Consider the following 14,683-nt stretch of genomic DNA (forward strand, 5'->3'; position numbering starts at 1 on the left):
GCACGCCAACCAGCATTGCATGATTCTAGAGTCCACTGACAGAAAGGTCTCATTCTTCTTCATTTTTCAGAAAACAAGCCTGAAACAATGTCTAAAGACTGTTGACATCTAGTGGCAGCCATAGGAACTGCAATCTGGGTCCTAACCCGTTAGATGCTCCATTGGCATTCAATTGAAAACTACCCACATCAAAAACATCCCACTTCCTGGATGGATTTTCCTCAGGTTTTCATCTGCCATATCAGTTCTGTTATACTCACAGACATTTTTTTAACAGTTTTGGAAACTTTAGAGTGTTTTCTATCCAAATCCTGCCCCCAAGCCATAAGAAGGTAAATGAAGGTTAAACTCTCTAGCTGTTTTCTATTAGACATTAACTATCTATCTGTTTTCTATTAGACAGGAACTATCTACCTGTTTTCTATTAGACAGGATCGCTCTATCTGTTTTGTATTAGACATGAATTATCTACCTGTTTTCTATTAGACAGGATATCTCTAGCTGTTTTCAAGTAGACAGGAACTCTCTAGCTGCTTTCTACTAGACAGGAACTATCTACCTGTTTTCTACTAGACAGGAAGTCTAGCTGTTTTAGCTGTTTTAGACAGGAACTATCTACCTGTTTTCTATTAGACAGGATCGCTCTATCTGTTTTGTATTAGACATGAATTATCTACCTGTTTTCTATTAGACAGGATATCTCTACCTGTTTTCTACTAAACAGGAACTCTCTACCTGTTTTCTACTAAACAGGAACTCTCTACCTGTTTTCTACTAGACAGGAAGTCTAGCTGTTTTAGACAGGAACTTTCTGCCTGTTTTTTATTAGACAGGAACTCTGGTGTTTTCTACTAAACAGGAACTCTCTACCTGTTTTCTACCAAACAGGAACTCTCTAGCTGCTTTCTACTAGACAGGAACTATCTACCTGTTTTCTATTAGACAGGAACACTCTGGTGTTTTCTAAGCCTCAATGTCAGGAGTTATTATGGAACAGCACTAAGCTTCAATGTCAGTAATTATGATACAACACTGAGCTCTGTGACTAATAACTGGGCACAGTTAGATGTTTAAGACTCGTGGTTCTGACGTGGGGTGAGAGAGAAGTCATTGTGTGACTTTGATGGACAGAGGTGTTGGTGAGCAGCCAATAGTTCTGGATGATTTGGTCTGATATTAAAACTTTAAACTGAGTGTGCAAAGCTGTCATCAAGGCAAAGGGTGGCTACTTTGAAGAATCAAAAATTTGGTTAATACATAGTTCCATATGTGTTATTTCATAGTTTTGATGTCTTCACTATTATTCTGCAATGTAGAACGTTTGACTGGTACTGTGTGTATAAAAACTCAGCAGCGTTGTAGTTCTTGACACAAACCAGTGCGCCTGGCACCTACTACCATACCTCGTATATTAAAGTCTGTTTGTTAACAGGTCTAATAGACAGCTGTCAGAGGTGTTTGTCCAGCTGCCGTCCAGGAAAGAGCTGCCAGAGTACTACGAGCTGATCAGGAAACCTGTTGACTTCAAGAAAATCAAGGTACCTAACAACAGATAATACATATTAAACCTACCACCTGATATAGTAGTAAGGACAGACAGGAACCTACCACCTGATATAGTAGTAAGGACAGACAGGAACCTACCACCTGATATAGTAGTAAGGACAGACAGGAACCTACCACCTGATATAGTAGTAAGGACAGACAGGAACCTACCACCTGATATAGTAGTAAGGACAGACAGGAACCTACCACCTGATATAGTAGTAAGGACAGACAGGAACCTACCACCTGATATAGTAGTAAGGACAGACAGGAACCTACCACCTGATATAGTAGTAAGGACAGACAGGAACCTACCACCTGATATAGTAGTAAGGACAGACAGGAACCTACCACCTGATATAGTAGTAAGGACAGACAGGAACCTACCACCTGATATAGTAGTAAGGACAGACAGGAACCTACCACCTGATATAGTAGTAAGGACAGACAGGAACCTACCACCTGATATAGTAGTAAGGACAGACAGGAACCTACCACCTGATATAGTAGTAAGGACAGACAGGAACCTACCACCTGATGTAGTAGTAAGGACAGACAGGAACCTACCACCTGATATAGTAGTAAGGACAGACAGAGGAACCTACCACCTGATATAGTAGTAAGGACAGACAGGAACCTACCACCTGATATAGTAGTAAGGACAGACAGGAACCTACCACCTGATATAGTAGTAAGGACAGACAGGAACCTACCACCTGATATAGTAGTAAGGACAGACAGGAACCTACCACCTGATATAGTAGTAAGGACAGACAGGAACCTACCACCTGATATAGTAGTAAGGACAGACAGGAACCTACCACCTGATATAGTAGTAAGGACAGACAGGAACCTACCACCTGATATAGTATTAAGGACAGACAGAGGAACCTACCACCTGATATAGTAGTAAGAACAGACAGGAACCTACCACCTGATATAGTATTAAGGACAGACAGAGGAACCTACCACCTGATATAGTAGTAAGAACAGACAGGAACCTACCACCTGATATAGTAGTAAGGACAGACAGAGGAACCTACCACCTGATATAGTAGTAAGGACAGACAGGAACCTACCACCTGATATAGTAGTAAGGACAGACAGGAACCTACCACCTGATATAGTAGTAAGGACAGACAGGAACCTACCACCTGATATAGTAGTAAGGACAGACAGGAACCTACCACCTGATATAGTAGTAAGGACAGACAGGAACCTACCACCTGATATAGTAGTAAGGACAGACAGGAACCTACCACCTGATATAGTAGTAAGAACAGACAGGAACCTACCACCTGATATAGTAGTAAGGACAGACAGGAACCTACCACCTGATATAGTAGTAAGGACAGACAGGAACCTACCACCTGATATAGTAGTAAGGACAGACAGGAACCTACCACCTGATATAGTAGTAAGGACAGACAGGAACCTACCACCTGATATAGTAGTAAGGACAGACAGGAACCTACCACCTGATATAGTAGTAAGGACAGACAGGAACCTACCACCTGATATAGTAGTAAGGACAGACAGGAACCTACCACCTGATATAGTAGTAAGGACAGACAGGAACCTACCACCTGATATAGTAGTAAGGACAGACAGGAACCTACCACCTGATATAGTAGTAAGGACAGACAGGAACCTACCACCTGATATAGTAGTAAGGACAGACAGGAACCTACCACCTGATATAGTAGTAAGGACAGACAGGAACCTACCACCTGATATAGTAGTAAGGACAGACAGGAACCTACCACCTGATATAGTAGTAAGGACAGACAGGAACCTACCACCTGATATAGTAGTAAGGACAGACAGGAACCTACCACCTGATATAGTAGTAAGGACAGACAGGAACCTACCACCTGATATAGTAGTAAGGACAGACAGGAACCTACCACCTGATATAGTAGTAAGGACAGACAGGAACCTACCACCTGATGTAGTAGTAAGGACAGACAGGAACCTACCACCTGATATAGTAGTAAGGACAGACAGAGGAACCTACCACCTGATATAGTAGTAAGGACAGACAGGAACCTACCACCTGATATAGTAGTAAGGACAGACAGGAACCTACCACCTGATATAGTAGTAAGGACAGACAGGAACCTACCACCTGATATAGTAGTAAGGACAGACAGGAACCTACCACCTGATATAGTAGTAAGGACAGACAGGAACCTACCACCTGATATAGTAGTAAGGACAGACAGGAACCTACCACCTGATATAGTAGTAAGGACAGACAGGAACCTACCACCTGATATAGTATTAAGGACAGACAGAGGAACCTACCACCTGATATAGTAGTAAGAACAGACAGGAACCTACCACCTGATATAGTATTAAGGACAGACAGAGGAACCTACCACCTGATATAGTAGTAAGAACAGACAGGAACCTACCACCTGATATAGTAGTAAGGACAGACAGAGGAACCTACCACCTGATATAGTAGTAAGGACAGACAGGAACCTACCACCTGATATAGTAGTAAGGACAGACAGGAACCTACCACCTGATATAGTAGTAAGGACAGACAGGAACCTACCACCTGATATAGTAGTAAGGACAGACAGGAACCTACCACCTGATATAGTAGTAAGGACAGACAGGAACCTACCACCTGATATAGTAGTAAGGACAGACAGGAACCTACCACCTGATATAGTAGTAAGAACAGACAGGAACCTACCACCTGATATAGTAGTAAGGACAGACAGGAACCTACCACCTGATATAGTAGTAAGGACAGACAGGAACCTACCACCTGATATAGTAGTAAGGACAGACAGGAACCTACCACCTGATATAGTAGTAAGGACAGACAGGAACCTACCACCTGATATAGTAGTAAGGACAGACAGGAACCTACCACCTGATATAGTAGTAAGGACAGACAGGAACCTACCACCTGATATAGTAGTAAGGACAGACAGGAACCTACCACCTGATATAGTAGTAAGGACAGACAGGAACCTACCACCTGATGTAGTAGTAAGGACAGACAGGAACCTACCACCTGATATAGTAGTAAGGACAGACAGGAACCTACCACCTGATATAGCAGTAAGGACAGACAGGAACCTACCACCTGATATAGTAGTAAGGACAGACAAGAACCTACCACCTGATATAGTAGTAAGAACAGACAGAGGAACCTACCAAAGTGTGACAGACTGTGTGTGTGTGTGTGTGCGTGCGTGCGTGCGTGTTTGTTTCCAGGAGCGCGTGCGGAGCCACAAGTTCAGGAGTGTGTCTGACCTGGAGAAGGATGTGATGCTGCTCTGTCACAACGCTCAGACCTTTAACCTGGAGGGGTCACAGGTCAGTCACCTCTAACCCTGAACTATATTCCTCACCCTGTCTATGTGTTGTATATCTATGATGTTGCGCCTGTCTATGTGGTGTAGCTCTATAACATGGTTTGGTTTGTCTATGTGTTGTATATCTATGATATGTATGTTTATGTGTTGTATATCTATGATAGGTATTCCCATGTTTTGTATATCTATGATAGGTCTGTCTATGTGTTGTAGATCTATGATGTGCTGCCATTCTAGGTGTTGTAGATACAGTATATGATGTTATTGCTGTCACTGGCTGCGTTCACACAGGCAGACAAACTATGATCTTATTTTCAACAATCGGTCGTTTGACCAATCACATCAGATCTTTTCAAATCTTTTTCAGAGCTGATCTGAATGGTCAAAAGACCCGTTATTGTAAAAAATATATAACAGATTTGGGCTGCTTGTCTGAACGCAGCCTATGTGTTGTAGATCTATGATGTTGGTATTTTCTATGTGTTGTAGGTCTACAATGTTACCTCTGCCTATGTGTTGTAAATCTATGATGTTATGCCTGTGATGGTCTATATCTATGTGTTGTGAATCTATGATGTTATGCCTGTCTATGTGTTGTAGAGCTGTGATGGTCTGTATGTCTATGTGCTGTGTATCTATAATGTTACATCTGTCTATGTGTTGTAGATCTTTGATGTTGTCTGTCTGTTGTATATCTATCATGTTTTGTCTATGTGTTGTGTATCTATGACATGGTGTCTATGTGTTGTAGATCTATGACATTGTGCCTGTCTATGTGATGTAGATCAAATCAAATCAAACTTTATTTGTCACATGCGCCGAATACAACAAGTGTAGACCTTACCGTGAAATGCAGTCTTATGGCTTGGGGGTAGAAGCTGTTAAGGAGCCTTTTGGTCCTTGACATGGCGCTCCGGTACAGCTTGCCGTGCGGTAGCAGAGAGAACAGTCTATGACTAGGGTGACTGGAGTCTCTGACAATTTTATGGGCCTTCCTCTGACACCGCCTATTATATAGGTCCTGGATGACAGGAAGTTTGGCCCCAGTGATGTACTGGGCTGTACGCACTATCCTCTGTAGCGCCTTACGGTCAGATGCCGAGTAGTTGCCATACCAAGGTGATGCAACCGGACAGGATGCTCTCAATTGTGCAGCTGTAGAACTTTTTGAGAATCTGGGGACCCATGACAACTTTTTTCAGTCTCCTGAGGGGGAAATGGTTTTGTCGTCACGATTGTCTTGGTGTGTTTGGACCATGATAGTTCGTTGGTGATGTGGACACCAAGGAACTTGAAACTCTATCCGCTCCACTACAGCCTGTCGATGTGAATGGGGGCCTGTTCGGCCTGCCTTTTCCTGTAGTCCACGATCAGCTCCTTTGTCTTGCTCAGATTGAGGGAGAGGTTGTTGTCCTGGCACCACACTGCCAGTTCTCTGACCTCTTCCCTGTTGGCTGTCTCATCGTTGTCGGTGATCAGGCCTACCACTGTTGTGTCGTCAGCAAACTTAATGATGGTGTTGGAGTCATGCCTGGCCATGCAGTCATGAGTGACCCGGGAGTACAGGAGGGGACTAAGTACACACCCCTGAGGGGCCCCCGTGTTGAGGATCAGTGTGGTAGACGTGTTGTTGCCTACCCTTACCACCTGGGGGCGGCCCGTCAGGAAGTCCAGGATCCAGTTGCAGAGGGAGGCGTTTAGTCCCAGGGTCCTTTGCTTAGTGATGAGCTTCGTGGCCACTATGGTGTTGAACGCTGAGCCGTAGTCAATGAACAGCATTCTCACATACAGTTGAAGTCGGAAGTTTACATACACTTAGGTTGGAGTCATTAAAACTCGTTTATCAACCACTCGTTTATCAAATCGTCCCACCTAGTCAACAGCCAGTGGAATCGAGTGGCGCGATATTCAAATACCTTAGAAATGCTATTACTTCAATTTCTCAAACATATGACTATTTTACACCATTTTAAAGACAAGACTCTCGTTAATCTAACCACATTGTCCGATTTCAAAAAGGCTTTACAACGAAAGCAAAACATTAGATTATGTCAGGAGAGTACCCAGCCAGAAATAATCACACACCCATTTTTCAAGCTAGCATATAATGTCACAAAAACCAAAACCACAGCTAAATGCAGCACTAACCTTTGATGATCTTCATCAGATGACACTCCTAGGACATTATGTTATACAATACATGCATATTTTGTTCAATCAAGTTCATATTTATATGAAAAACCAGCTTTTTACATTAGCATGTGACGTTCAGAACTAGCAAACATACCGAAAACTTCCGGTGAATTTACTAAATTACTCACGATAAACGTTCACAAAAAACATAACAATTATTTTAAGAATTATAGATACAGAACTCCTTTATGCAATCGCGGTGTCAGATTTTAAAATAGCTTTTCGGCAAAAGCACATTTTGCAATATTCTGAGTAGATAGCGCGCCATCACGGGCTAGCTAATTTGACACCCACCAAGTTTGGCACTCACCAAACTCAGATTTACTATAAGAAAAATTGGATTACCTTTGCTGTTCTTCGTCAGAATGCACTCCCAGGACTTCTACTTTACACCCAATGTTGTTTTGGTTCCAAATAATCCATAGTTATATCCAAATAGCGGCGTTTTGTTCTTGCATTCAAGACACTATCCAAAGGGTGACGCGCCGGCGCGTATCGTGACCAAAAAAATCAAAATATTCCATTACCGTACTTCGAAGCATGTCAAACGCTGTTTAAAATCAATTTTTATGCGATTTTTCTCGTAAAATAGCGATAATATTCCGACCGGGAGACGTTGTTTTCGTTCAGACTGAAAGAAGAAAATGGTGTCTTCACGCGTACACCCGTGTCATTGTTCTCAGATCGACCACTATCCAAATGCACTACTGTTTTTCGCCAAGGGACTGCAGAGTCATCATTCCCCGTTCTGGCACCTTCTGAGAGCCTATGGGAGCGTTAGAAAATGTCACGTTACAGCAGAGATCCTCTGTTTTCGATAAAGAGGCTATAGAAGGCCAAGAAATGGTCAGAGAGGGCACTTCCTGTACAGAATCTTCTCAGGTTTTTGCCTGCCATATGAGTTCTGTTATACTCACAGACACCATTCAAACAGTTTTAGAAACTTTAGGGTGTTTTCTATCCAAATCAAACAATTATATGCATATTCTAGTTTCTGGGCAGGAGTAATAACCAGATTAAATCGGGTACGTTTTTTATCCGGCCGTGAAAATACTGCCCCCTATCCTAAACAGGTTAACGCCAATGTTAAAAACCTATGTCAAAGCTGCCGTGCGTACCTATATAATGTAGGTACATGACGTAATTACGCCATGTAAAATTTTGCGCTACACGTGCAACACAGCATTCCTAACCTTGCCCACAATGTCTGCTGTGTGGATCGAGCATTCAACAAGTCGAGCAGACATTTGAAAGAGTAAGAAAATTTAAGCGAGACAACTCAAAAGGCGAAATCCATTAAAGCCAAGATAATAGAATTCATTGCCTTTGACAATCAACCGTTCTCTGTCGTGGATGATGTTGGCTTTCCCGACTGGTCGATCACCAGTACACACTACCACCCTCGCTATTTTTCAGATGTTTCCCTACCGGAGTTACACAGTAATAGCATCACTGCTATTAGCTTCACGACATACATACTATGGAACGCCAATTGGGTCTTTGAGTGTCAAAAAAGATACAGTAGCACTGTCAAAGCTGTACAAAAAATTCTGCAAACAAGAAAACACCGGCCACGAACGATGTGTTTACAATATGGCATTGGTAATAAAGCATCATTGTTCGACCGCAACTTCTGGGGTAGCTAGCTTTAGCTTGGTACCTAGCTAGCACCAAAACAACCAGCCTGAAAACAATGACCAGTAGAAACTGCAGTCATTTTCATTATTCTTAGCAATGATTTAGGAATCCTTGAGTAAGTATTAGCTAGGTTGCCACTTGTTGTTCGACTATTGAAATTGAACTTCAGTTCATGAAAATAAATAGCTAGCCAGCTACTTAACCCTGTTGCCCAAAGTTAACGTTATAAGCAGCCAGCTAGCTTCATCTGGCTAGTGAGGCTCGGCCGGACCGTGTTATGTGTTGTGAAGCTAGCAGCAATAAGGATTAGGCACAATAGTGGAATTTGCCGTTTGCCTTCAAAATAAAAGTATGTCATTGACAGTGATGCAAATTAATACAAATAGTAGAATTATGCCATACTTTTATTTTGAAGGATAACAGCAACGTCCACTATTGTCGCTAATCCTTATTGTGGATAGCCATATATATATATGTGTCCAACCACCATTAATCACATAAGAACATGTGTCCAACCACCATTAATCACATAAGAACTTCTATCCCATCATAAGAGGGTTTTTAGAACTCTGATATTTGGATGAAAAGATGTTAGCATTGTCAGAAATGCTACAAAAAGGTAGGACATCTTTGGTTCTTAATGGACGGCAATGTGCACGTGAGAGCAATAAATTGTGAATTTTATAAAAACTGTTGCACCTACAAGCGTATTCAGTCCAAAGGAATCTAAATGTAATGGTCACATTATGGACGCTGTAGTCTCGTTTTAATATGAAGTCTAGAATTTGAGCTAGGTTTGGGCAAAACATTGTCTGACGACCCTAATGCTAACAACACTGTCAACAATCCGGTATGTGGTTTTTGGTAACGGCCGGACGGATCATGACGACAGGCAGGGAGTGTGTTGTGTACCTCCAATCAAGTTGATTTGCGAACTTTCATTGACATTGGTGTCATGTTGGCTTAGATATGATGATAGGGAGATTTTAATTTAACGTTGAGCTTCAACCAATCCCATACAATAATGTCTATGACACGGTGTCTGTCTGTGTTGTAGAGCTATGACATGGTGTCTGTCTGTGTTGTAGAGCTATGACACGGTGTCTGTCTGTGTTGTAGAGGTATGACATGGTGTCTGTCTGTGTTGTAGAGCTATAACATGGTGTCTGTCTGTGTTGTAGAGGTATGACATGGTGTCTGTCTGTGTTGTAGAGCTATAACATGGTGTCTGTCTGTGTTGTAGAGCTATGACACGGTGTCTGTCTGTGTTGTAGAGCTATGACATGGTGTCTGTCTGTGTTGTAGAGCTATGACATGGTGTCTATCTGTGTTGTAGAGCTATGACATGGTGTCTATCTGTGTTGTAGAGCTATGACACGGTGTCTGTCTGTGTTTTAGAGCTATGACATGGTGTCTGTCTGTGTTGTAGAGCTATGACACGGTGTCTGTCTGTGTTGTAAAGCTATGACATGGTGTCTATCTGTGTTGTAGAGCTATGACAATGGAATGTTGGCGTATTGGCAGTTCATTGGAAACATTTATGGAATTATTCCTCTAAAACTGGCTAGCTAGCTAACAAACATACAGGGCAGATACATTCTTGAAATTCATTATTTTACACAATATCTTATCACAGCACTGGCAAACCATGGTTGACCAACTCCCTGACCAACATGGCTGACCTTTATACCACCATAAGAGGGTTCATGACCATTCTAGTATTCTAACTCCTAATTCTGTGGTTGTGTCTGTGTATGTGTTGTAGACCTATAATGTTAATCCTGTCTATGTGCTGTAGATCTATAACGTGGTGTGGTGTCTCTGTGTTGTAGACCTATGATGTTATGTCTATGTGTTGTAGATCTATAACGTGGTGTGGTGTCTGTGTTGTAGACCTATGATGTTATGTCTATGTGCTGTAGATCTATAACGTGGTGTGGTGTCTCTGTGTTGAAGACCTATGATGTTATGTCTATGTGCTGTAGATCTATAACGTGGTGTGGTGTCTCTGTGTTGAAGACCTATGATGTTATGTCTGTGCTGTAGATCTATAACGTGGTGTGGTGTCTCTGTGTTGTAGACCTATGATGTTATGTCTATGTGCTGTAGATCTATGAGGACTCCATCGTGCTCCAGTCTGTGTTTAAGAGCGCCAGACAGAGAATCGTAAAGGAGGAGGAGAGTGAAGAGGACAGCGATGATGACGATGATGATGATGATGATGATGAGGAAGAGTCGGAGGCAGAGGGTAAGATAAAGGATTCTCTCTTTCTCTCCCTCTCCCCTCCCTCTCTCTTGACAATAAATAATTTATAATGTAATGTAAAATCAATGCAAGGTACTCAACTCATCCAACTGAAAAATACTGTATCTCTGTGGATGTGTACTTGACTTGTCTGTCATGTGGTCCTCTGGAGCTCAGTTGGTAGAGCATGGCTCTTGCAATGCCAGGACAGTGGTTTCGATTCCCTAGACCACCCATACAGTACCAGTCAAAAGTTTGGACACACCTACTCATTCAAGGGTTTTTCTTTATTTTTACTATTTTCTACATTGCAGAATAATAGTGAAGACATCAAAACAATGAAATAACACATATGGAATCATGTAGTAACCAAAAAAGTGTTAAACAATATTTTATATTTGAGATTCTTCAAATAGCCACCCTTTGCCTTGATGACAGCTTTGCACACTCTTGGAATTCTCTCAACCAGCCACCTGGAATGCATTTCAATTAATAGGTGTCCCTTGTTAATTTGTGGAATTTCTTTCCTTCTTAATGTGTTTGAGCCAATCAGTTGTGTTGTGACAAGGTTTTTTTTATATTTATTTGTATTATTTCTTTAACCTCTCTGGGGTATGTGGGACGTAATAGCAGGGCGCCTAATTCAAAACAACAAAAATCTCATAATTCAAATTTCTCAAACATACAACTATTATATCCCATTTTAAAATACACTTTTCGTTAATCCAACCACACTGTCCGATTTCAAAAAGGCTTTACGGCGAAAGCATAGCATTAGATTATGTTAGGACAGCGCCTAGACAAGAAAAACCACACAGCCATTTTCCAAGCAAGGAGAGGCGTCACAAAAACCAGAAATACAGCTAAAATGAATCACTAACCTTTGATGATCTTCATCAGATGGCACTCATAGGACTTCATGTTACACAATACATGTATGTTTTGCTCGATAAAGTTCATATTTATATCCAAAAACCCCATTTTACATTGGCTTGTAATGTTCAGAAATGTTTTGCCTCCCAAAACTTCCGGTAAATGAGCACATCAATTTCCATAAATACTCATCATAAACGTTGATAAAATGTACAACTGTTATTCAAAGAATTATAGATACACTTCTCCTTAATGCAACCGCTGTGTCAGATTTCAAAAAAGCTTTACGGCGAAAGCAAATTTTGCAATAATCTGAGTACAGCGCTCAGACACCAAAAGAAGCCATACAGATACCCGCCATTTTGGAGTCAACAGAAGTCACAAATAACATTATAAATATTCACTTACAGTGGGGGGAAAAAGTATTTGATCCCCTGCTGATTTTGTACGTTTGCCCACTGACAAAGAAAGGATCAGTCTATAATTGTAATGGTAGGTGTATTTGAACAGTGAGAGAAAGAATAACAAAAATATCCAGAAAAACGCATGTCAGAAATATTATAAATTGATTTGCATTTTAATGAGGGAAATAAGTATTTGACCCCCTCTCAATCAGAAAGATTTCTGGCTCCCAGGTGTCTTTTATACAGGTAACGAGCTGAGATTAGGAGCACACTCTTAAAGGGAGTGCTCCTAACCGCAGCTTGTTACCTGTAAAAAATACACCTGTCCACAGAAGCAATCAATCATTTACATTTTACATTTACATTTAAGTCATTTAGCAGACGCTCTTATCCAGAGCGACTTACAAATTGGTGCATTCACCTATAATATCCAGTAGAACAAACACTTTACAATAGTGCATCTAAATCCTTTAAAGGGGGCGGGGGTTAGAAGGATTACTTTATCCTATCCCAGGTATTCCTTAAAGAGGTGGGGTTTCAGGTGTCTCCGGAAGGTGGTGATTGACTCCGCTGTCCTGGCATCGTGAGGGAGATTGTTCCACCATTGGGGTGCCAGAGCGGCGAACAGTTTTGACTGGGCTGAGCGGGAACTGTGCTTCCTCAGAGGTAGGGAGGCGAGCAGGCCAGAGGTGGATGAACGCAGTGCCCTTGTTTGGGTGTAGGGCCTGATCAGAGCCTGAAGGTACGGAGGTGCCGTTCCCCTCACAGCTCCGTAGGCAAGCACCATGGTCAAACTCTCCACCATGGCCCAGACCAAAGAGCTCTCCAAGGATGTCAGGGACAAGATTGTAGACCTACACAAGGCAGGAATGGGCTACAAGACAGACCATCGCCAAGCAGCTTGGTGAGAAGGTGACAACATTTGGTACGATTAAATGGAAGAAACTGTCAATATCCCTCGGCCTGGGGCTCCATGCAAGATCTCACCTCGTGGAGTTGCAATGGAGTTGCAATCATGAGAACGGTGAGGAATCAGCCCAGAACTACACGGGAGGATCTTGTCAATGATCTCAAGGCAGCTGGGACCCTAGTCACCAAGAAAACAATTGTTAACACACTACGCCGTGAAGGACTGAAATCCTGCAGCGCCCGCAAGGTCCCCCTGCTCAAGAATACATATACATGCCCGTCTGAAGTTTGCCAATGAACATCTGAATGACTCAGAAGACAACTGGTGAAAGTGTTGTGGTCAGATGAGACCAAAATAGAGCTCTTTGACATCAACTCAACTCACCGTGTTTGGAGGAGGAGGAATGCTGCCTATGACCTCAAGAATACCATCTCCACCGTCAAACATGGAGGTGGAAACATTATGCTTTGGGGGTGTTTTTCTGCTAAGGGGACAGGTCAACTTCACCGCATCAAAGGGACGATGGACGAGGCCATGTACCGTCAAATCTTGGGTGAGAACCTCCTTCCCTCAGCCAGGGCATTGAAAATGGGTCGTGGATGGGTATTCCAGCATGACAATGACCCAAAACACACGGCCAAGGCAACAAAGGAGTGGCTCAAGAAGAAGCACATTAAGGTCCTGGAGTGGCCTAGCCAGTCTCCAGACCTTAATCCCATAGAAAATCTGTGGAGGGAGCTGAAGGTTCGAGTTGCCAAACGTCAGCCTCGAAACCTTAATGACTTGGAGAAGATCTGCAAAGAGGAGTGGGACAAAATCCCTCCTGAGATGTGCGCAAACCTGGTGGCCAACTACAAGAAACGTCTGACCTCTGATTGCCAACAAGGGTTTTGCCACCAAGTACTAAGTCATGTTTTGCAGAGGGGTCAAATACTTATTTCCCCCATTAAAATGCAAATCAATTTATAACATTTTTGACATGCTTTTTTCTGGATTCTTTTGTTATTCTTTCTCTCACTGTTCAAATAAACCTACTATTAAAATTATAGACTGATCATTTCTTTGTAAGTGGGCAAACGTACAAAATCACCAGGGGATCAAATACTTTTTTCCCCCACTGTAGGTACAGTATAATAAAGTTTACGGAATAGACTAGAGTATATATGGTAGTGAGACAGCAGAGTATTCACTACAGACAATGGATGGTAGTGAGACAGCAGAGTATTCACTACAGACAATGGATGGTAATGAGACAGCAGAGTATTTACCTTTGATGATCTTCATCGGAATGCACTCCCAGGTTTCCCAGTTCCAGAATAAATGTTTGTTTTGTTCGATAAAGTTCATATTTATGTCCAAATACCTCCATTTTGTTTGCGCGTTCAGTGGAGTAATCCCAATGCACTGTGCTCGCGCATTAAATTCAGACGAAAAGTCAAAAATGTTATATTACAGTTCGTAGAAACATGTCAAACGATGTATAGAATCAATCTTTAGGATGTTTTTCTCATAAATCTTCCATAATATTCCAACCGGA

At 42.1% G+C, this 14,683-nt stretch overlaps 1 protein-coding gene across 5 annotated transcripts in view; it reads left to right on the forward strand.

The window, feature by feature from the left end:
• smarca2 (SWI/SNF related BAF chromatin remodeling complex subunit ATPase 2) overlaps window positions 1-14,683 on the forward strand; it is a 140,790-nt gene that overhangs the window by 110,629 nt on the left and 15,478 nt on the right. For all 5 annotated transcript variants that reach the window (XM_029763906.1, XM_029763907.1, XM_029763908.1 and 2 more), the window contains 3 exons: window positions 1,433-1,538; window positions 4,783-4,884; window positions 10,824-10,962. In XM_029763906.1, coding sequence (XP_029619766.1) covers window positions 1,433-1,538; window positions 4,783-4,884; window positions 10,824-10,962 — 347 coding nt within the window. The remainder of the gene's footprint in view (window positions 1-1,432; window positions 1,539-4,782; window positions 4,885-10,823; window positions 10,963-14,683) is intronic.

This window comes from Salmo trutta, chromosome 9 (assembly GCF_901001165.1).
Source record: "Salmo trutta chromosome 9, fSalTru1.1, whole genome shotgun sequence".
Taxonomy (NCBI): domain Eukaryota; kingdom Metazoa; phylum Chordata; class Actinopteri; order Salmoniformes; family Salmonidae; genus Salmo; species Salmo trutta.